The 25,071-nt window shown below is 35.6% G+C and overlaps 2 protein-coding genes across 6 annotated transcripts in view; one reads left to right on the plus strand and one right to left on the minus strand.

Moving 5' to 3' along the window:
* Positions 1–2,595: 2,595 nt before the first annotated feature.
* Positions 2,596–6,939, plus strand: LOC123672680 (nucleolin 2). Its single transcript, XM_045606889.1, has 3 exons — positions 2,596–2,749; positions 4,245–4,452; positions 4,557–6,939. The coding sequence occupies exons 1-3, from the start codon at positions 2,723–2,725 to the stop codon at positions 6,815–6,817; spliced, it is 2,496 nt and encodes an 831-aa protein (XP_045462845.1). The 5' UTR covers positions 2,596–2,722; the 3' UTR covers positions 6,818–6,939.
* A 2,191-nt stretch (positions 6,940–9,130) lies between these two features.
* LOC123672681 (paired box protein Pax-5) overlaps positions 9,131–25,071 on the minus strand; it is a 154,401-nt gene continuing 138,460 nt past the window's right edge. For 2 of the 5 annotated variants that reach the window (XM_045606890.1, XM_045606893.1), the window contains 6 exons: positions 18,062–18,147; positions 16,745–16,958; positions 16,532–16,630; positions 14,142–14,354; positions 11,818–11,928; positions 9,131–11,660 (listed from right to left, as the gene is read on the minus strand). In XM_045606890.1, the coding sequence (XP_045462846.1) occupies positions 11,452–11,660; positions 11,818–11,928; positions 14,142–14,354; positions 16,532–16,630; positions 16,745–16,958; positions 18,062–18,147 (932 nt within the window). In that variant the 3' untranslated portion in view covers positions 9,131–11,451. Of the gene's footprint in view, positions 11,661–11,806; positions 11,929–14,141; positions 14,355–16,531; positions 16,631–16,744; positions 16,959–18,061; positions 18,148–25,071 lie in introns of all 5 variants that reach the window. The other 3 variants (XM_045606894.1, XM_045606892.1, XM_045606895.1) reach the window with 3 other exon arrangements.

The following is a 25,071-nucleotide window of genomic DNA, read 5'->3' on the forward strand; positions in this document are numbered from 1 at the left end:
TGTTCCATTGTGAGATAGATGTTGAAGATAACATTCACAAAATCATAAATCAAACAAAGTAGACAGTTACTCCAAATTTGTTATTTTGTCTATCAATCATTGATTTACTTTTAATGAAAATCTATTGTTGGACGATATCTTACAATTAGAATATTTATTCGAATAACAACAACTGAATATATCGTTTCTCAAGATATTCAGCCATTGCCAAGTATATATGCTGAATATAGTAAATATTTTTTAAGGAAATATATTTTTCTTCGACTTCTCTGCGTTACGTTCATCTTCCGAACACTCAATTGATATGATTATATCATCTAGACATTCAAGAGGGATAATAACAGGGTTGCTTGAAACAAAGATAAGGTATTCCGATGTATAGTCAACATACCCCTCATTTATCGATTTATAGAGCTATGTAATTCATTTCGTTTCATAGATGTAGCCTGTAATTTCATTCTTTTCAATCAATGCGATATGAATATTCACTGAGCAAATAGAGATATGTCACCCTTGAAGAAGGGAAGTTTCATGGGCGTAGGTAGGAAAATTTCTCGCTGATCTATGCTCTGGTGGTTGATGAAAATCTTGAGTGCACTATTGAAGTAATTTATAAAGAATTATGTAAAGTAAAATGAACAAGAATTCGCTGATCTATGCTCTGGTGGTTGATTAAAACCTTGAGTACACTATTCAAATAACTTAATGAAACGGACAAGAATTTCTTGATAAATTTGATTTAACGAAGTAATGGTTTTGGATGATTTGAGAAAATGTATTTGTACAGCAAATAACAAAAAATGAGAAAGTACTGACGTGAAGTCAACAGCATTCAGTACTCAAGAGCTCCTGGACTGAAAGTCAGTGCCTTCCTCATTTTCTTATATTCTATTCTAAACAACTTGAACAATCTTAAACAATATCTAATATTACATGATGAAATCTTGAGCCGATGTTATAATCTGTCATTGTTGAACATGAATATTTCAATTAGACGCCTTGATAAGCGCAGAATAATATCATTTTTTTCAGAAAATATGCTAACCGATTCAATGCTTCACCATGACAATCTGGTTTACTGAAGAAAGCATCTGTCGTGTTGCCATTTATGCAATAATCTTTTGAAGAGAACTGGTATTATTCAATGTGATATGATTTTTATTAAAGAATATTCAATTGTTTCAAATCTCTTAATCATATTTGAAATATTCAAATTTTTTCCAAACAGGAAATTTGAATGGAGAATGATGGGATAAAAAAATTATATAACAGTGATTTTGGCCATAAAATCTAAAAGTTTTTGAATGACGTCTATTCATTCATTCTGACTTGTTTATGTTATTTTTCAGGAAAAAAATAGTAATTTACGTAACAAGTCCGGAAAATAGGGTTTTTTTTGGACGAATAGACAAAATTCCAGGACGAGCGTAAGCGAGTCCTGGAAGTCTGTGAGTCCAAAAAAACCATTTTCGGGCGTGTTGCGTACAATATTTTTTCGGCAATCATGTAAAATAACACTATCGCTGTTGCTTTCCATATTTTATTGCGATTGCGATCAAAAAACATGCAAATTTTTGACAACTAATTTCATATGAACTGTCAGCCGTTATCTCGGTTGCTATGGATTCTATGATTCTTTTCCGGCCTAGTCCGGGAAGTACGTACTTTCCGGACTAGGCCGGGAAATGCTACTTTCTCAGAGAAAAAGCGTCCGGGAAGTGAGCACTTCCCGGACGGTTGCCACTAAGCGTTATGCCATGAATATATTACTGAAGTAAGAGTTTATTCATATACACCAAATATTTTCAATTCGGATCGGTTATTCTTTCATTTTCGTGAGTCACGTGATCTGTTAGCAGGTGGTCGGCTATGTTGAAAAAATTCATTGGGCCAACGTATCAAGTTCATTGGGGGGATGAATATCTTTCATTGAGTTGATGTACTGTGTACATTCCTATGATGAACTGTTAATCCAAAAGCCGAGTTAGCACTAAAACCGTCAACGAACGCCTGTTCATTGGGACAACGAAACTGTACGTAACAAGAAAGGAATTTGTTCGTTGGATAATGAAAAGTATATTGTATCAAAGTACGTAAGGTCGATGAACGGCATTCATTGATATTACGAACAATATTTCTTTCAGTGTTCTGAAAAGAAATGAGATCTCAAAAACGCTGAGGGGAGAGAAATAGTTAAACTTTGGCAGATCACCAGAATGCCATGTGGTATAAATCCCTCTCAATTATTAACCTTGAATGGCGCACAGTATGTAGAAATTTGTCGATCCTCGTTGGGACACCCTGTATATACCGTGCTGCATATAATAGCTGTATCCGTTTGTTTCATCGACGACCACAAATTTTCTCCTTTTCTCTCTTCGGCGTGGTGTTAGATCGACTTTTTCGCACCATCGGTTCCAACGTTCGATATTCGAGTTTCTTGAACTCGTCCGGTATTGTCAAAAAAAAAGCCAGCCTGCGTTCAGGTGAATTCATTATGCACCAATCTATGAAATAACGGTTATGGTCGATCGGATGCAGACAATCATTTTTGCTCGAATGACTCCTGTTTTTAGGAAATATCTGCCAGCTTCTAGGGAGAACTCTCTTTTCGTTCGTTTGTTGTTACTTTTTGGTGGGATTGGGAGATCTTAGTTATATAAAATGGGGACGCGTAGGTTCGTTGGTGATTTTCGACGGTATATTCGTGATTGATGCAACTATGTTCCCTAGAAAAATATTACCGAAGGTTAGTATTACTTGCAATATATAATTACATTTTTTTTCGTTTTCGGTAAAAAGTTTGTATTATCGTTTACAACATTTATTTTAGGATTTTTTTCAGAATTTATATATAACTTTTCGAAATAATCTTTCAATAAACTCAAGAAGGATTTTGAATTAACTCCATTTCATCACTCTGGGTTACATTGTTAATATTAACTTGGAATGTCTATTTTGATCGCACCACTATTTTTTAATGATTATTTTGAAATTTTTCATTAGTTTTTAGGCAAAAAAATATAACGTAACTATTAAATAATCGTTTGTGTTTATGTCGTTATTGTTATTAACGTTATTAATGAGTGATTTTCATTGAAATTTCATACGCGAATGGTGAACCAGCCAATATTGGCACTGTTAGAAATGTAACTGTTTTAGGTTGTACTCCCATAATAACATTTGGAATTTTGAACAAATCTACATAATTTTTAGGTTGAAAAAGAATCTCAAACTTTTTGAAATTTAATTTCGAAATCCCAGAATTCCATGATACAAGTTCTTTTCAATTCTGCACATAACGGATGTTTTTTTTCGAGGTATATTACTTTAAGTTGGCATTACTGATCAAGATGGCGACCGATTTAACAGCTGTCAAGTGATTTATTCTCAGTTTGGTTTGGCAATTCATCATGAATAGACTTTCGCCTGAACAACGCTTGCAAATAGTGCAATTTTATTTCTAAAATAATGGTTCTGTGCGGAATACGTATCGCGCACTACGTCCATCTTATTTTGTTTAGTGATGAAGCGCACTTCTGGTTGAATGACTACGTCAACAAACAAAACTGCCGCGTTTGGAGTGAAGCTAATCCTCAAGTGTATGTCGAAATTGGTCCGTATTTCTTCAAAAACGATGATGGCCACAACGTTACAGTCAATGGTGATCGGTATAGAGCCATGATTACTAACTTTTTCATTCCTGAATTGAACAACCATGATGTCCAGGAGCTGTGGTTCCAACAAGACGGCGCAACATGTCCCACAGCTCGTGCCACAATCGATTTATTGAAAGACACGTTTGGTGACCGCCTTATTTCACGTGTGAATTGGCCTCCAAGATCTTGTGATTTAAACCGCTAGACTACTTTCTGTGGAGCTATGTAAAGTCATTGGTCTATGCGGATGAGCCTTAAACCCATGACCATTTGGAAGACAACATTCGCCGTGTTATTGCCGATATACGGCCACAAATGTTGGAAAAAGTCATCGAAAATTGGACAACATCCGAGCCAGCCGTGGCGGTCATATGCCAGAAATCATATTTAAAATGTAATGCCACAAGATTATCTTGCGGATAAATAAAATTCATGTCAAACGAATAATCCATCGTTGTTTTATTGCAATTTAAAGTTCTATAGCTCTAAAAAAACACCCGTTATGTGTGCCATCTGGTATATAAATTGGGAAAAATCTCGATGATTTGTTTTTTTTTTCATAGAGTAAACTCTTTTATTTTTCAGATACACTTTCTCTGCGTGTTAGCTCTCGTCAGGTCTCAAAGTTATGAGTATAATTCGGACGAGGGGGACACAGAGAGTGATATCGAGGGCGATAGTCACCCTGACTACTCCAAATATTATTCTGTGACACCCAAAGAAGGAACCATTGCTTTGGCCTCCTTCGCTCAACCACAGCAATTCGGTTTTGGGTTTGGACCTTTCGAAGCAGGTGAGAAGGTCTTTCTGTTAACTACCACTTCAGTATGTCTACTCTAAACTCGAGAAACTTCATATCTCGAATTAAATTTATAAAAATATTCATATCTGTTCCAGCATTTGGTGCATCAAGTCAAGACAAACAGAAGTTGATACCAACCCAAGCCTTCGCACCTATCCAAGCCAAACCTGTGGTTGAAACTCCTGCTACCTTCTCTGACTTCTTCAGCAAAAATCTTTTCGGAATCAACCAACCTGCCCAACCAGCAGACTACTTTGAACAGTCTCAAACTCGCCAGAGGGAAGAAGCACGAGAAGAACCTTCAGAAAACGTATCCGAAGAAAAGGAGAATGAAGAGGAGAACGAAGAGGCTGAGGAACAATCAGAGTACAACCAATCAGGACCCAGTTACATATCACATGATGTGCCTGCAAAGATACCTCATCAGGTGGAGACTGTAAAAGTACAAGGTAGTGGTCTCAACTTGATATCTCCCCCAGCTAAAGTTCACGACTTGAGAGATTATAAAGACCACCACAAGTATCTTCCACATCTTCAACCGTTAGTAACACCTCAAGTGTACCCTCAAGCACCTGGTTATCAGAAGTTCACTCAACCCTCAGCCAGTCCAAGTTTGACGCCTTATCAGAAGTTCAGTTTTCAACCAGTTGCAGAGTATCAGAACAAATACTTGGAAAACCTGAATTCTGCATCCAATGTTAGGCCTAACTACAGAAACCAATATGCTAGAGTCAATATACCATCTTACGTTTCTCAAGAATCTAAAGTCGTACCCAGAGCAGCTGACCGTAAGAACTGCAAGAGGTTAACAAAGGAGTCTGGCAACGAAAAGATTGGCGATCTAACTTGTTACGTATGTGAAAACCAAGAGACCAATTCAAAGGTAACCGAATGTTCCTACCAGTCTGAACCAGATAGTACCGATCTTCATAAAGGAAGTTCAGAAAGATATTCCGTACCTGCCAAAAGACCTGATGGCTTTAGATACAGGAGATATGCATCAGAAGAAGACTCCGACCCTTACGAATACGTCAAAAACAGATCTTTACGTGCTCAGAAAGAGAAACAAGAAGAAGGCGACAATTACGAATACGAAGGTTATGACGCTTCACAACCAGAAAAAAGTTATTCTGAAGTCCAATCGGAAGAGATCTTGAAGGATCCTAAGAAATGTACCAACGTGGACAGAGACGGTATGTCCTGTCGTGTCTGCAAAGATCCAGCTACAGGAGGTAACTACGAATCCTGCTCTTTCAGTACTGCTCCAGAACCTGAGAAGTATGCCTACGTCTCTGAAAAGAACTACAACAGTAATGATGATCCTGATTATGCTTCTAAAGGAGATGAATCGAAGAACGTAGCTACCAATACCAAAGCTAATGATGATGAGGAACCTGTTAAAGATCAAAAACCAAAGAAAGAAAGGAAGTCTAGGAAGAAATACTCGAAAAATAGTGAGTCAAGCTCTCCCAAAGGCTCAAAATCTGAATACTCAGACTATGTACACCCTAAGAATCTTGAAAGGCAGAGTTGGGAAGAACCAGAATCATCCAAAGGTGAGAAATCTTACTATCCAAAGTACGAAGCTGAAAGTCGACAAGAATCACGTTCAGCTAAGAATGAAGAGGAAGAAGAAGATGATACCAAGTCCAATAGCGAATCATCTGAGGATGCATCTCCTTACAAAGATATAGGAGAATACAAATTCAAGTATTTCCCTGAGTTCTCTGGTGAAGAATCTAGAGTTAAGGAAGAACCTCTTGAGTATGTGAGTACCAACAAGAAAGAAGTTGAAGATGTACTAGCCGATTTCAAGAAGAAAGACAGGTCTCAGTGCAAACAAGTCAAGAAGAACGGAATGACCTGTTTCTTGTGTGTTGACGAGAACAGGGCCAAGAATGAAGAATGTATGTTCATTTCTGAGTCAAAACCAAAAGGAACATACGCCAAATATACAAAAAATGATGAGGTTGGGGCTTCATCCGAAGCTAAACCGGTGACAACGAAGAAATCTGTAAGTGGTAGGAAGAAACGGTCACAAAAAAAGATGAGTGAGATCTCTGGAGCAAGTAGCAGTAAAATTGAGAGCGTTGTTAGGGCTCCTTCTGGAGAAAAGCAAGTACCTGAAGAGACAGAATTGAAGGCTAGTGCTTCAGCTCAAGATGCTCAAAGGATAGAAGAGAAAGATGAGTCAAAGTTAGAGACTCGATCAGAAATCGATACCAATGATGAGGGAGGAGAGTATAGCGCTGAAACCCAACCTGTGTACAGTAAGGCTCTGGGTATGACTTTGCCGAAGTACATGTTGGACAAATCGGAGTTTGAGAAAGAATTCGATGCTTTGTTGCCGCACTGAGGGGAATAGATGTTGTTACTGTTATGATTAAGTGTTAATTTTCTGTTGTTTCATCATGTTTTTTTTACTGATTGTTTTGTACAAATAAAAGTGTTTTTGAATAAAAGTTTTTCGAGATAAAATCTGCTTTTCTTCACCATAGTTCAGTTCGACTACTTTTTATGTTTCTGTTCTTCCTATTACTTCTAGATGAATTTTTCATACTTATAAATCCCTTCAGGTTATAAAAGGTTTTCTGATGAGAGGTTTCATTTGATATTGAAAAAACGAGTATATTTTCAAAAAATCAATGGATGTTTACTTCATTCCAAAGAGAAAGAAATGTTATTGATGATGGAAAACGGTAAAAGCCAAACGTGGCCCTAAAGTGTATGAAAGAACCGAAAATATTAACTTTTTTGAAATAGAATCATAAATTAAATCACTATAAATCATATCAAAATAAAAAATAATGAAGAAATAAAGTTCCTCAATATTGAGGAACCTCTAGACTTTGTTTGATTTCATAATTTTCCATCCAGGATCTAAGACACATGAGGCATCTTTTAGATTTGTCGCCTAACCTATTGTTGGTTTTTGTAACTGTAAGAGCAGCTCTGGAAAACTGTCTTTCAACAGGAGCTGAAGATGCTGTCGTTGATAAAAAATCCTTGGCCATTTTGGCGAGATATTTCTGAACCTATCAAAATCTACCAATAGATTTCATAGAAATGTGAAAAAACTACTGATAAAGTCACACTGGCGAATGCTTCAGTCTCTCGGCGCTCGAGGAATCCCCTTATTTAGTCTAAGCGCGCACGAGATTGCAGAAATATATGCCGTGCGACGCGTGCATATCAAGCTCAAGTAATATCAAGTAGCTTGATATCAAGTCAAGCAATAAATATCTGAAATCAAGTCAAGTCAAGCTTAAGTATATAATTTTTCACGAGCTTGATTTTCAAGTTAAGTATTGGGTGTTTTTTTTTGAGGTATATAACTTTAAGTTGGCATTTCTGTTCAAGATGGCGACCGATTTAACAGCTGTCAAGTGATTTATTTTCAGTTTGGTTTGGCAATTTATCGTGAGTAGACTCACGCCTGAACAACACTTGCAAATAGTGCAATTTTATTTCGAAAATAATGGTTCTGTGCGGAATACGTGTTGCGCACTACGTCCTTTTTATTTTGTTTAGCGACGAAGCGCACTTCTGGTTGAATGGCTACGTCAACAAATAAAACTGCCGCATTTGGAGTGAAGCTTATCCTCAACTGTATGTCGAAACACCCTTACATTCAGAAAAACTGACTGTTTTGTGCGCTTTATGGGATGGTGGAATCATTTGTACATACTTCTTCAAAAACGATGATGGCCAGAACGTTACAGTCAATGGTGATCGGTCTAGAGCCATGATTACTAACTTTTTCATTCCTGAATTGAACAACCATGATGTTCAGGAGCTGTGGTTTCAACAAGACGGCGCGACATGTCACACAGCTCGTGCCTAAATCGATTTATTGAAAGTCACGTTTGGTGACCGCCTAATTTCACGTTTTGGACCTGTGAATTGGACTCCAAGATCTTGTGATTTAACACCGCTAGACTACTTTCTGTGGGGCTATGTAAAGTCATTGGTCTATGCGGATAAGTCACAAACCCTTGATCATTTGGAAGACAACATTCGCCGTGTTATTGCCGATATACGTCCACAAATGTTGGAAAAAGTCATCGAAAATTGGACGTCCAGATTGGACTACATCCGAGCCAGCCGTGGCGGTCATATGCCAGAAATCATAGTTGAAATGTAATGCCACAAGATTATCTTGCGGATAAATAAAATGCACGTCAATCGAATAATCCATCGTTGTTTTATTGCAATTCAAAGTTCTATAGCTCTAAAAAAAACACCCTTTAGTTCGTTAAAATATCAGGTTTCTTGGCTTGATGAATCCCTATTCTTGAGTGACACACACGGTTTCAATTTTTCACATACTTACTTGTCCCAAAAACTCAAACTTTTCCACCAGTGTTACTATAGCTGGCCTGAAAAGTGCTTCACGACCACCTAAAAGTGCTTTAGTTTTGCAAACTGTGACTAAAGAATTTTCACCATTTTTGTAGTGAATTTTAACAATTCCAATGCGTTGTTAAAGCGTTTATCGTTCCATTTTTTAGTAATGGCATAGATTTTTATTGTCAATTGTCAAAAGAAGGCAGTTTCAAAAGTGACATCAGGCCAAATAGAGGGCTGATTTTCACTTCGAAAACATCCTGAATATATATTTTTTTCAATATTCTTTCGGACCTTTTGGAGATTGAATGAATTGCTCAGATAAATAGTCAATAATTAATTTATTTCTCTAAATATAAACGATCTACAACTATGAGTGAATGTGACAGGGAGGTCTTAGGACAAGGGGGGCCAGTTTTCTGAGGGCCTATCACATTTTACAATACAATACTTATAATATCATGACGACTTTGATAAGGTTGCCATCTCTTTGGTGATACTATTACACATTTCACAAAATAAAATAAATAATTTCACATCAGAAATTCTTCCATTTCGATCAACAGTCAACCAAAAAAAACGAGACATTTCTTAAGTGTGGAAAAGCTGCTGGAAAATCCACGAAAACCAAATTTCCCAATAGATTTTCCACGATGACAATTTGCATTTCATTCATATGTATTATATTCAGAGAACACAAAAATATAAGGAGTACGTTTTTCTCTGACTAGTTTACGGAGTTATTTTTTATTACATCTGTACAACAAGCATAATTTGTAAGGAATATTTATCTTTTTTGTACATTTTTTTTATTCATTGCAAATTATGTGAATGATATGACAAGAAAGTGCACATGTTTTAACATAAAACTTAAATTCTTTGGTGTATTTCAGTTGAAAGTATAAAATATATTAAAGTTATAAAATTTGTTCCATATAATACATTTTCAGTATAAACAATGAGGGGGAGGGGGGCTTTGACTTTCGGAAAAGAGAAAAAATCTTTCAGTCGTTCGTTCATAAAGAAACTTCAACTTTAGAGCAGGGGTAATCATATTTTTGTCCGAGGAATTTTTCGATTTGCTATTGGGGCACACTGAATTTAAAAAAAGTCAGGGTACTACCCCCACCAGTAATTCTACTATTACCTGTAACTCTTCTCCTCTCTCCATACATTTCAATATTTTCAATGGTAACAAAAAACGTATATCTAGAAAAATTTTAGAAAGTTTCAATGACTTCCGATATAGTATACTGAAACGGTGGTAGTGAATTTAATTATTATTATCCTATGTAAACATTTTCGTAATCTAAACATTCAATTTCATATATAGCTGATTCTAATTTTTCCAGAATTTGGAGTATTATCTATATAAAATTCAGTTTAAGTAGGTGTTCTAAGAGCTAAGATTATGTTAACTTAAATTTGTGTTCAAACTTTCTGTTGCTGTTCTAATTTTATGTTGACATTCTTATATTGAAATTTCTCATGTGTTCTCGAGCAATAAAGCTTTTAAACAATTATAAAAACAAACTATACAACATAACACTAGTGTGTTATGTTGTATAGTTTGTTTTTATGCTTGTTTAAAAGTTTTGTTGCTCGAGAACACAAAACCTAACCTAACATAACCTACACATAAACATAACACTAGTGTGTTATGTTATATAGTAAAAGTCTCTTTTAATTATTGTTTAAAAGTTTTGTGCAACCTAACCTAACCTAACCTAACCCTAGGTTAGGTAAGGGGTTAGGTTAGGTTACACAAAACTAACCTAGCCTAACCTTAGGTTAGGTAAGGTTAGGTTAGGGTTAGGTTAGATTAGGTTAGGTTTTGTGTTCTCTAGCAACAAAACTTTTAAACAATCATAAAAACAAATATACATATACAACATAACACTAGTGTGTTATGCTGTATAGTAAAAGTCTGTTTTTATGATTGTTTAAAAGTTTTTTTGCTCGAGAACACATAAGAAATTTCAATATAAGAAAATCAAAAATTAGAACAGCAACTGAACAATAATTAGGAAATACTTTCCCTCAAAATTTCATATCAATTAAAATCAGGTATTTACGAAATTGAAGGTTTAGATGCATAGAAAAGACTATATCAAAAATTTCCACTATAAAAAAGAAGCTTATAGGACATATAAGAAATAAAAATACCTAAATAGGAGGTACAAAGGAAAATGAGAGATTCCTTGGATAATTTTAAGAAAAAAGTCCAATAAACAAAAATTAACTTTGCTTAATATATGAGTGGAGGGGAGAATAAAAGTTGTAGCAAATAATAGGGAGTAACACCTTAAGTATTTTTCACGCTTTCTTAATTAAGTTGTAACTGATCTGAAGATGAAAATTTTTTATTGCAATTCAAAAATCCCTTAGACAAAAGTGTGGTTACCGCAGCTTCCAAGTTCAATACCAAGTCCACAAAAGACTCCAATGAATCCATAAAAATCCTCAAGATTATTTCTCCTCGATCCCGAAGCCAAAATTGTCCATAATGGTGAAAGAAACTGTTTACATTCCGTCATGTCGACTAACTTTCGTTGCAATCCCGATCTTCGGCACTAAAATATACATTCACTTTGGTCCTCCGCAGTCGGATTTTTGGGGATTTCGGGACGCCTCTGTCTCCGATTACATCAGGTTCAGCTCGTTGGAGAACATTTCGGTCTTCAGACAAGCGCTGCCACTGTCCGTGGGAGAATTGGCGGATGCCAACGAGTTTGCTCTAGTCGCCGCCAGAGGGCTCCTGCTGCTCTGTTCGGCGTTCAGGGAGCCGTTCATGGATCCCGCAGGAGGGTTTTGAGTGTGGAGGTCGTTGTTCGTATAAAAATATGCGGTATCTGTAAAAAAAATGAGGAAATTTTAGATGTACAATTTTTTTTTTTGGAAATTTTTGTTTGATTCGTTTTTATAAATTTTGGTTCGTTTTTCGTTACGATGATATTGATCTGTACTATTTAGCTCCACATTTGATTACAATACTCACTGTTTACTTACTGAGTAACCCGCTGGTTGTGCTGCCATAGCCATATGTGCCATACGTGGGACCATATTGACTGTATGACGACGTGTAGGCGTATTCACTGCCAGGTACAACAGGCGTGCTCGCTGAAAAGAAGAAGAAGATTAGTTATTATATTTTTATGAATATATGGTTCTTTGAAACTATTAAGTGTGACGTTAAAACTTTTTCTCTTTGCTATTATAAGTAAAAAGAAGTTTTAGGCGAGAAGTTAGGCCGATAAAACATATCTATGAATGTCATAGATGCCATAGAATAAGAAGTTTAGGTTAATGTTTGAAAAAATTCGTATTCATGTAAGTTTTTTTTTATTATTTCATTTCGTATGTAGCACCAAAAGTTCTCTTCTTCAAAATCATATTTGAATTAAATTTCTCCATTAATCTGTAAAGTGGCATGCCTTCACAGTATATATTAAGTGATTCTTTCAACACAATATAATTTATCACTTTTTTGGAACAATTTTCCTGAAGGAATTGAAAAGATTATTAAAATTCATACTTGAAATGTTTGATTTTTATTTTCGATATCAGTATTAAATAATAGAAAAAAGATATTCTGCATTCAACTTTGTCTATTTCAAATTGAATCCATCATTTTATTGAAATTTACGAATTTTTTTCAGAATAAATGCTGCTTCTTCTTGACATAAAACAGATTTTCCAAAAAAATTTCATTCTCATCGTATTTCTGTCCATCATGACATTTTTCGATTCTCCTTGGATATAAACAGAAACAATTCGAATGAAAATAGATATTCTTCGGTTCAGAAGGTTACCACAAAAATAATTGATTAAGTTTGAATAATTTTTTCCAGCTGAATTGTTAATTTTTTGAATAACTCATTTTAAGGATGAACTTCATAGACACCCATATTTTCATTGAAATCTGACAAATAGATTTCGTGATATTGAAACTAAAAAAATTTTTTTTTCCTAGTAAGAAATCCTCACGTTTCATTAATTTACACTCAACCAATAAATTTCATTTCGATGAGATGGCTAGTTTTGAAATTATTGAGGAAACGAAATGTTATATGCGTATAACTTAATTTCTGAAAATTTTTGAAGCGTGTGTCTTTCCATGATCAAATGGCATAACCTACTGAATACAAATGACATAAGAAATGTCAAAAAATAACACACAGTGTTGCCATTATAATCATTGGAAATTGTATAATTCCTATTGGAAAACACAACACATAAGATAATATCTATGCAAGTTCTCTCCAATATCAATTAAAAGACGAAAACATGAAGAAGACACAATTGTATTTTATTAGCAAATTAAGTGTATCATTTTCTATGACCACGGCGTAAAATAGATACCTATGAAACCTCGTTTACTTTAACAACCAACAAACTGAAGAATTACTCTTAGAAGCACGTTATACAATTTGCGTAAAGAGCTAAATAATGGTAGTATATAATGAGGTCAAGAATTAATTATTCTTCTCAGAGAAAGTGATACGGATATTCTCAAACGCCCGCTACCTTCTGTAGAAACAAAAAAACCGTAACTAACAAAAATGATAACATGACTTTCATCTATTCAGGCAGACTTTAAATGGCTCTCCTACTGAGTATATCTTTGTCTTACGTACTGAAGAAGGGATTTTTTAGTTTTTCAGTTGGTAACCGTCGAGATGCGTAGATTAGAGAGTAGAACCGTGAAGATTTCTTCATTCTACAACCACCGTCATCTATCAGCAAGCCATTGAAATAATGTTATTCTTGATGATTAGACTCATTCACATTTTTCTAATCACGTCACTGTAGATTAGTCTTATTAACAACTGCCTAAGCGTATGTCTAACGATAGGAAGTTCTCCAAGATATTCAGCTCAAATTTGGCGCAAATATGCATTGTTTCCAGAATTGGTGAGAATCTGTTGAATTGTTTCCTAGTTTTCTACAATTTTCTCTTTTTTTCTTTGTGAAACTAGGAAGATGGGTACTTCTCTAAGGTTTCACGAAGTCTCAGAAAGAATACTTAGTCCTCCTCATAAATAAATTGCGACGTTGCTATGTCTATTGAAAATGCAGAAAAATTAGGAATTTTGAGAATTTCTTAGGATTTATATAACTTTGACGTTGTTAGTCCGCAGGATTCTCTACTGAAAATGCAAATCCACTTAAAAGTTAGATTGTCAGCGTTTATTGTCACATTTAGAATTGGAGCGTTTTTACCGATTGTCGTGCCAAGATATACAACAACTAATCCAGAACGCAGGATTGTGTTCAGAAGGTTGTAAAGGCAGTATTTCCCAAACGCCATTTAAGAGATCAAAAAAACAAACCTGTCGTGTATCCAAAACTTGGCAACATTGAATAGTGTTGTGTCGAGTTGTTGTTAGATGGCTGTAGCACTGTTAATCCAGACGGATCAGGTGACCCAGCGTGCGACGCTGGTTGGCTGCCTGGCTGTTCTGGGGGCGGCAAAGCCAGTGGCAGGCCAGGGGATGCCCCGTCTACCATGCCTATCACACCACTGTACGGTGAACTAGTTTCTGCTACATCATGCCAAACAACACATAGTTAGCAAAACTCAAAAACATTCACAAAAAATAACAGCCTAACAATTAACACAAAGATTCGTAATTTACAGATAAAGTTTTCAGCGAAATCGTTTAAAAAAATCAATCAGAAAAATATCAAATTATACTAGCACTACAACAGTCAAAGAAAAAGCAACAATAGATAAACATGCAAACAGCTTATGTGTTAATACAATATAACACCATGCAAGAGGAAAATAAAAAGAGGGAAAAAAACTCCAAGCATGGAACAGGTTAGGAACAGGGGTATATGTTGATTTCCTTCAATTATGATCTTCTTGGAAGGAAGGAATCAATGATAATAATAATCAGATATTCAAGCTTTATGCATTGCTGTAAAAATAACTTATCAATTGAATAACTAAGTAGCATATTTTGCTGTGAAACTTGTTGACACTAAACGAAAAGTAACGAATATGCAAATGACTCACGCATTTACTTCAAATTGACGTCATCATAATTAAAATCTATGAAGATATCATTAAATTGACCATATTAACCTATTTTTTAATTCGTCCATAACAGAGCTATAATTAATAGAAAAAATAATTCAAAAGCGATTAGCGGTTTGGAAAATATTCTTTGTTGAAGTCAAATAAATATATAAACGATAAAAAATTCTATCCAATTCCCATTTTTTCCGCAAATAAACAGAACATTAATCCTCAGAGCTTGTCAAGGTGTTGAATTCCAAACCACAACTCTGATAATATAAGGCCAATTATAATGAAGGTAATGGCTACGTTGGTTTGACTATTGTATTGAAGCCATGGGAAGGCAACATGTAAATTTCTAACACAGAATAGGATGGATCAATTAGTTGAGTCAATGTCAGATGATGCAATGAGAATTTGAAAAACACACAATAACTTCCCAGAGACATGCAAGAACAAAACTTAACTACTAACAAGCGGCTTTTAGTGTCGTGTAGAGATGTCTTTTGTTGTTCAGGTCTTTACTCGATCAAGCCTTTACTTGAGATGTATTCGAATTACTTCTGCGCTTTTGTTTCATGTAATAGGGATGTCCAAATGTTTGTAACTTATGAATTTCAAATGGAAAATTGCCTCGAATGATTATGGAAAAGTTTTGAGCACTATAACCTTCGAAAGAAGATATCTAGAGACTTGAACTTTCAGGTTAGACTATGTTCTATTAACAACAACGATTAAAATGTTGTAGCCTGACTATAAGACTCTGCTAGCTCGAATTCAGCAGTTTCTTCAGAAAGTAGAAGATTTTTCCATGATGAAGCAATGCTCGAAGAGACCAAAATCCTAAGCATCAGCTGGTAAGGTTATGGCACCTATATTTTAGGGCGTATATTGTTGATTGACTGTCTTAACAAAGGTAAAATCATCAACAGTGAATATAACATAAAGTTATTGGATAGATTGAGTTCAGAAATTGGGAAAACACGTCTTCAGATGAAAAAGAAAAGATCTCTTTCACCAAGACAATTCTCTTTGTTACAATGCCATGGTTAAATTGAGAGAATGCAGCTTCCAACAGCATGACCAAAAGGCTTATTCTCCAGATCTGGCCACCAGTTTTGGTTGCTGGCTTTTTGCAGACCCCAAAAGAATGCTCCAGGGAAAGAAATTCGGCTCTAATGAAAAAGTGATTGCTGCAGTTGAAGCCTATTTCGAAAGCAAAGACTAATCTTCTTTCGAAAAGGTATTGAAAAGCTAGAGCAGCGTTGGCTTACAAGTATTCCTCTTGGAGGTGACTTTGTAGCTATGAAATCATATTTTGATGGCACACAATACGATGTATTCCAAAATCAAATATAGTAGGCATATAAGGCGAGGTTTGGTGATACTCAAAGAGATAATCATTAACAAGTTCATGATTAGTTAACATATAAGCATTGGTTTTTAGTCTCTACAGTCTACAGTATAGATAAGATATTGCTACAAATATAAGAGAATCAATGAAAAAAGGCATGCATCGTGCAAAAATGGAAGCTTACTCAATGTACAGTGGTGGAGATAGGGTTAGTTGAAATATTCCTTATTTATAGGTATGAGTCACAGCCGAAGAAAGAAGAGTATCAAGTAGGCACCAGAGCAACCCAAACGAAAGATCATGAAGAAACTAACTGTCTTTGAGTCGCTCAATATTGTACCTACCTGAATGATAGGGTGACAAGGGGTGTTCCGTAAGTCTACCAGTTTCGATTTTCATTTCGTGCAGTGTGATCGGGGCTAAAGGCGTTAGTGAACCGGTACCTATAGATTCAAAGTAATCCATGCTTTACTTCGGTGGTTTTTTTTTCTGATGGATATTTTTTCGCGTCTAGACTAATTTAAGGGTAGGTTTGTTATAATTAGTGGGGAACTCACCTAATGTTCCAGCCAAGGACGGCGCGTAAAGGTTCTGTGGGGAGGATTGGCTAATTGTATTTATAGATTCGTAAAGGTCAGAGGCGGAGGTGGGAGTGAAGCCTGCGTGAGCATCGTAGTAGGCAGCCTGGCCTGAGCCCGGTCCGCCTCCTGCGCCGCTCAGCTCTGAGAGCAGTTTGTGTTCGTCCTTTATGTTCCACTTGCTGGACCAGAGCTGAAAAAAAAAAATTTTTTAGTACTGAGACGTTTTTTGGAATCATCCTGTGGAGGAAATTTGAAACAAGTCAAGGCCTTGAAATTTCGTTGATAGCTTGAAGGTTGTGTTCATATGTACAGGGTGTCCCGAATTCGGTGCTCATTGAAAGCTCTCGAGAACCATAAGACTCAGAGAAAAAATCTTCAAAGAACCACGATCTCTTTTTTCGAAATAATGAGATATAAGAAAGCAGATCGTAGATAGCTTGATTCGTACTCGAGTTACAGGGCGTTTCTTAAAATTACTGTCTCAAATATTGCGCTATCTCGGTTTTTGTGCGAGATATTCGAAAAATCCTTGAACGTTTTTTTCAGTAATTTTTATGGTTTATATGAGACGCATAACAGCTCATCAAAATTAATTACCGTTTCAGAGATATAAAGTCTTAATGTTCTCGAGATGCTTTCAGTGAGCATCGAATTTGGGACACCCTGTATTTGGGTGGTGGTGTTTGCAAGAACTTTTTTGTATTTTCGTTAGTACTAAGTTTGTAAATGTGTAATCTGGGTACAACACAACAAACTTTCTCCAGAACGATGGTGTACATTTGTGGCGCCATCTGGATTGGAATTATGTTTAGAAAATATTGAATTCCAATATTCTCTACAGTAAAATTGCAAATGATTTTATATTTAATATTGTGTAAATTTTTAGGGATGGCATTTGAAAGTTTGTTATGAAAATTATGAATCAAAATTGATTTTATTCAACTAATGAATCGCAAAGTTAGGTTAGGTTAAGACCTAACCTAACACAAAAAACTAATTAAGGCAACGAATATACCGAAAAAATGAATGAAGTAAAAAACTGCACATCCATAATATGACTTCCCCAGAAATATTAACAACCCAGGTATCAAAAACGAGAACCTATTCGCAGTAGGTATCTAGAACACAAAAAGTATATTTCTAACTGGACTGTACCGAATGACATTATACAAACACTACATCCTTCATGCATAGCCCTCATTATGTACAGTCATCATCGAACATACAGCCTTGCTAATGGATTTTAATTACCATCTATAAACATGAAAATTCAACAAAAAAAGCCATACTCACATTCGAATAAAGCTGATCGCCATTATACTGCGTTCTCTGTCTTTTTAGGTCATCATCCGGATGTCCGTTCAAATCTCTGTTCTCATCTGCAACGAAATAAAAAATAGATCAGATAATTTTATGCAGAATAATCGCAAAATACTAGTTGAACGTTGGTGGGTCAGTTTATGCACACCTCAGATGGATTTTTTCCTTCACCACGTTTATTAAAAATTACAGCTTCAATAAGATTACATTTTTGCGGTCATTTGGTTTCCAGATAAATAATCATAGAGGAAGTAAATATCATTTTCAGTAAGCAAATTTTGTCTCCAACATGAACTATCAAATTTGACATGAAGCACGCGGAAATGAAAACATATCAGTGATACGATATTTCACTCAATTCTCGAGTTTCTCCACAAAGAACGCACTTCTTATGTCCCATAGTGAATCAACGTTTCATATTAGCCTAAAATTATAGAGATGAATACCTAAATATATCAGAAATTCAGAAAACAAACTTCAAGCGCGCCAAACGACGTTTGGCAACCGATGACATTAGGAGAGCAAAAGTTGCCAAACCTTCGATTTCAGCAGGAAGATACAGAAATTAATAAATATTCTGCTTATTATAAATTCGACAATTAGGAAAAACATCGGATTCTAAATATTCAAATTTGCATATGTAATCGGGAATCACTCAAATAAATATATTTCATTCAATATAATATACATTCATAATGATATAGTAAAATTGTGGATTTGAAAATATATCACAATCCGACAACGTCATCTAACCATGTTGGGGACATGTAAAAATTTCGTATACTTCCTCTATCCATGTTTATTTCTCTATGATAACAACTGATTGATATATGTATAATGAATTTAATTGTTGAAGTTTATATGGTCGTTCATAAACTGAGCGAATAAACTATAGATGCATCTCTGCAATATCGCAGTTGTAGGAGAACTTTCTCCTTCATGTGATACAGTTCCAACATATCATGAAGGTGGACTTCTCGTATATAGAAATTACGAGATACTATCTTAAGTATGGGCTTCAAATTATGTCCTATTTTTGCGGAAAGATTGCTATCTGCTTCGCTTTCTAAAGCTTGATACGTTGTTCCTTCGAAAAGTATTGTAGATCGGTCAACGTTCTCCAACTTGGCAGTTTTCAAGGAAAACCATAGTTGATTGAACTTACCGTTCTTTGATATGGTTATCTTGGGGTTTCCACAGGGGAATTTCTTTGGGCTATTGTTATAGTTGTAATAATAAGAATTATCGCTAACGTTACAACTATTCGACAAATTAAACATCGAATTGATTGGTCATCCACCGTATAGTCCTGATTTAGCACCAAATGATTTCTTCTTGTTCCCTCACATAAATAATAAATTGCGTGACTAGCCTTCTTCAGCGTTAGAAGATGCAGTTGATGCTTTCAAACGGCATGTTTTGGAGCTACCTGATTCGGAATGGAAAAATTGTTTTGAAAATTGGTTTTAACGTATGGAAAAGCATATTAATCTTATTTTGAAGAACAATACAGATGTTTAAATGATATCTATCCTATGTCGAAATATAAAAGTCAACCCTAGTAGGGTTGATAAGGCCATCTCGATGTCACAGAAAAGAGAGACCAACACGATAACCATAATGACGAAAAAAAACCCTATTATGTTTTCATCTGGTGTTTTTTCACCCTGGATGACATCCAATACCAGAAGATCGCCTAATAGCGAACGTACAAGTTGCGAACACGTTGCCATTATAATATGGGCCTTCACGCATGGTGAGCATCCTCGTAGGGTGGTAGCTCTGACCCCCGCGTGCATACACCGTGAGATTTATAAATTTATATTTTGACAATTTCGCATTAAGCTTCGGGAGGTTATTTATTATCATTTATTCCAGTCCGACTGTCGCAGGATTGGATTTCAAACGACAAATACGCTGCGTATCTGTGTGCGTACAGGGTGTTCACCGACGTTGACGTATGTTGAAAATGCTGAGTGCGATAACTCGGTTTTGCGCGCCTACTTAGGCGTAGAATAGCCATAAGAAGTTTTCTCTATTTCACTATCGTAATGAGTTCATTTCAGTACCAAAAACAGTGCTGTAATGAACTCATTACAGCATTGTTTTCAGTTATATTTTTCGTTTTGTGGTTGTCTACACTGACTTCTGAGCCTATCAAATTTCAACACACGTCAATTGTCAATATAATATAATTTGGATATAGGGAATTGATTCGCTACAATATTCGCAATTTCTCTTAATTCTGGTGGTGTTAAATCGATTTCGTCAGACATAATTCACGAATTTAATGCGTAATTCTGAATTATTTCCAAATTCGAAACATACGATTCAAATTCCATAATCTGTCAATTTTCGTAACAGTCACACCAACTGCCAAGATACAATACAAAAGTCACTAGGATGTATAATCGAAGTTTTTTATTTAATTTCGATAATATTTAACAAAACTTGACTGAAATAGAGAAAATATCGTCTAATACTCGTTGCAGAAGGCAATTCCAACATTCATGCGATCTAAAACTCGCTCTTTCGCATTCGTGTTGAAATAGGAGCCCATTCTGCAACTTGTTACAGAATATTATTGTGCAGAATTTGCTGAGGATTCAGTAATATTTTGATTTGCAGAATTCAAGTTGGTATTGAAAATGTCATTGACAGAAGACACACACATTGAAAAACTACCAAATACATTTCTAGGTTATATTTACAATTTTTATTTCTTTGATAAAACCACAGAAATTTTCAGTCATATTTTGCAATCAGAAATAAAGCCGCAACTGGACTTCCAATCCCTAAATGCACTATAGTACAGTGCACGTCTAAACGAGCTATTGTATCTGCCTTTGTCCAAACCCAATCCTGTCTAGAAGACATTTTCCTTTTCTGACATCTATGCAATTCACCGTTGAATTATAACCCCGAAGAACGAGGCGCCATCTACCGTTTCCTTACACTTTCTTATTACCCTAGGAGAATTTCTTGATAAATGGAGCCTGGGACCGGAAGTGGGGTAAGATTAAGGTGAGTTAGGTTTGACCGGAAATCCCCGCTAACCGGAATCGGACGAGAGTTGTCCCTCGTCTTGGCCGTTGTCTGCCTAATCTTAAGGACGTCAGAAATCCGGACAAGGATATTTCTTGCCCCTATTCTCCTTCTTAAGGGTTATGGGAGCAGGGAGAGTTTGTCTATTCGTTTTATGCATGTTTATACGAAGGGGCGGAGCTGGCGTTCAAACCACAGAAATGTATCATGACATTTTTGACAGTTTTCTTCTTTTTCTTTCATGTGGCTAGTTATGCCGCATTAGAAGTTGTTTTGATGTTAATGATGTACATCTATCGACTAATTATTGGTAATGCTTTGACAATGCCATAGTTTCTGTCCAAAAAATCGTTGTTTTCAATATCATGGTCAAAATGTGTTGGGTTCAACGACGTTTCGAGCGAAATAGGCCGACGCCAGAGCTACACAGAAACCACTGAATGCGATCTCATTACCCAAACAATGGCGGGAAAGAAACGATTCAATAAAAGGTAATATCCGTAGAGATCGGAAATGCTTATCGATGCAGATTAACCGATCAATGATCTTGCGTTTTTGACTGACTGGCGACATCCTGTTTGTGCCGCAAATCGAATTGGCCGTTATCTCTTTCTTGCGACTGTGGCTCTCCTAGAAAAACAGTTCATCGAAAGTCTTTTCGTCTGTTAATTTTGCATAATCAATTGAATACTCTAACTAAACGCTGAAAATGTGCTGATTTTGTTCATGTTCATAACCATAGAATGTTTTATAAAAATACTTCTTCTTCTTATTTTGGCCTTCATGTAATTGATAGAATATCAAAAGTATTTATTATAATAATATTATAATAATTTTCATTTGCGTTTTTTATGTTCCAGTTTCGAGTGTTGATTGTTTGTTTTTTCAATTGTAATACAGGGTGAACCTGTGTGTTTGTTCTATATTGTGTTGTTTGCTAAGAGTAGATTTGTAGTTAGTTCATATTCCGGATCTCATGCTGCCCATTACTAATTTAGGTAAAATTGTTTTTAGCCTGAGGAAGGGAATAAATTTCCCGAAACGTTGCTGCTGAATAAATTATACATAAATAGTTCCTTGTGACTGATACCTTCACCTATTGTATTTATTATACTTCGCTAAAGCAACGAAAGGAGAATTGAAATCAAGATTCTAAATCCCATTTCATCGGAGTCGAAGATCAGTAAACACAAAACGCGAGCGCCGGCATACAGGTGTACATCAACCATAGATTTTTCACATGGGCCCAGATGGCCATTCCAACCGGAACCACTCTGTGCACATCTAGCCATCAAACGTGCAGAATCTCGAATGGTCTGTCTATGAGTTATGGCATTCCGAATCAGAATAGCATCCGTGTCACTCTGCCTGTCATTTATACGATATTATGGTTATTAAAACTGACAGTCCTTGAGTTATTCAGCATCGTGTATCGGCTAGAGAAACTTCCTGATTACTCTTAGCGAAGCGCATTCGTCAGGCTGGTACTTGACCGACATTTTTCTGATGCGCCGGGAAGAAGACGTTTTATTTCTGTAGTGCAGTCATAGAACATCGTGGGGATTTTGTAGAATTTACGTTTGGATGTAGTTTAACGACTGTTTGTTAGGTTGTTTTTTGGTGATTCGATGGTTTGGATTTGGAAGAATAATTTGTATAATTATTGAATAGATTTAGCCTTGCCTTCCATTTCCAGTTGATTCCTCTAACTAATTTAGAATTCCGATGAATGCTACTTTTTTAATGTTGAAATCTCATAACAAAATTATAATTTTCAAATACAGAACAAGCTTTCTACATGTCACCCTGTTCTATGATCGGCAGCAAACATGACGTCTGTCAAACTGACGTTAACCTATATTCAACCACTTGACATCGATTGTCAAAGTTTAATAACCTTCAAGACATTTCTTATTTTGGCGTCTACTGTTAAATAATAAATCCTCTTTTTTTATACACCTTTTCATTGATTCTTCCGCCCTTCAGATTATGTTAGCAGGATATGTTGAAAGCGTGATGATTACAATATGCGAAATACATTTACCTTTTGCTTCCTAATTCGATAATAAGAAAAGGTCTATTATTTATTTATGACAGGTTAATTTATTCTGATTGAGCCACTTTATGTAGGAAAACCAAGGTCAAAGGATGTACTACTGGATTTATTTAGCATATCATCATAACGTATGATAATTTGGCCTTCAGCCCAATATCACTCTTATCACCAAAATTTGGTTGTCTGCTATTTTTATGGAAAGAAAATCTTTTTCGCTATTTCGAATCGATTATGAATCTCGTTACAGTTCAGAGAACATAATGATATAAAACGATAACGATAAAGATCCTCAATTTATTTTTGGCATTAGTTATTTGTTACTTTTTATTCTTCTTCTTCATGTTACAATAATATACTCTATTTGATTTTTTTCTTAGAAGATTTCATATGAAAGTGTTCTATAGCCAATCATTCAGTGTATGGGAATTCAATTGATTCTTAACTACATAAATTTCGACTAATACGAAAAAACGAAAATTCTTCCATTGCCAACGAAATCAAAGTAATATTCTCTAAAATTCATCTTAATAGGTATTAAAACTTGCATTCTATCTTATAACAATTCAAATCCCTAACGACCAATATGGCTTATAGAAGCTTCATGAAAAGAACAACCAAATCAACAGTTTACTTTTGTTATAGCCGGTGACATTTGGATGATGATCTTTCTGTCCCTTATGTTCCTTCACCCTAATTCTTGTAAAGCTATCGGGTAATCCTACCGTACAACCAAATATTGAACACGATCCTGATCCTTTCCCCCCTATCACAATAAACAGACTGGTTTAGGTGATAATCCTTCTGGAGCTTCAAGTGGTCAGCTAACATGCGAGAGAATTGGCACTCGAAAGAAATTAAATCGATGGTCAATCAGAAATGAAAGAGGTAAAGGGTTTATATTTTCAAATTATTATATCTTCATGAAACTATATTTGCAAATGGTAAAATCATACAGGAAATATTTTGATATTCTCTTATTTTTTGTCAAATTAATTCATATAGTTACTAAAGGTTTAATTTAAAAGGACGTCAATAATAGGAAGACCACTTTAATACTGCCAGTTTTATTTTCGTTTCTATTATGTGCGATGTTGATTGATGAATATATGGAAGTATACAAGGTTCATACGTCCGTATATTTATTAATATGTTGATAAATAAATATACGGACATTATATACTATCGTACGTCCGTATAAAATGAATATATGGACGTATACAGCGATCCTACGTCCGTATATAATAAATATAGGGCATATATACGCTGTATACGTCCGTATATTTATTATAAACGGACGTAACATCGCTGTATACGTCCGTATATAATAAATATACGCCATATGAACGCTGTATACGTTCGTATATTTATTATAAACGAACGTATGATCGAAGTTTATGTCCATATATTCATTATATACGGACGTATGATTGTATATAATGTCTCTATTTATTTAAACATTGTAAAATTACAGGGTGTATGTGTCCAGAGCCAACCCGATGCCGTAGAAGCAATTCCCGATCGCCGATCAGCCCCTGTGAGGGGATGGCATTCCGTCGGCACGATTCGTCTGGTCGACTGGGCGGCAGGACGTTGTTATTGCGATTATATTGACTGGTCCATAGGGAGTCAAGAGAAGGGCCTCAATTCGGAATAAATCGACTAGTGTTGTAGTGTAGTCGAGTCGGGGGCCATTGTTATGCTGCCGTTGCCCATTTCTGGTCCCTTAAAAGCCAATTCAATTTTATTTGCCGTACGCGAAAACGTTAGAACTGCCAAGTAGCCATTAAATTACACCCCTGCATTTTTCTCGTTAATATCTCTATTTGAGGATGAAGTTGAGAGGGTTCGTTTTGGGATTTACATCTTTATGGAATATTTAACG

This window comes from Harmonia axyridis, chromosome 2 (assembly GCF_914767665.1).
Source record: "Harmonia axyridis chromosome 2, icHarAxyr1.1, whole genome shotgun sequence".
NCBI classification, from domain to species: Eukaryota; Metazoa; Arthropoda; class Insecta; order Coleoptera; family Coccinellidae; genus Harmonia; species Harmonia axyridis.

Coding starts and splice junctions, on each gene's coding strand:
- LOC123672680 (XM_045606889.1), top strand. CDS start 2,723: ATGTTCCCTAGAAAAATATTACCGAAG. Junction 2,750..4,244: donor CTAGAAAAATATTACCGAAG/GTTAGTATTACT, acceptor TTTATTTTTCAG/ATACACTTTCTCTGCGTGTT. Junction 4,453..4,556: donor GTTTGGACCTTTCGAAGCAG/GTGAGAAGGTCT, acceptor TATCTGTTCCAG/CATTTGGTGCATCAAGTCAA.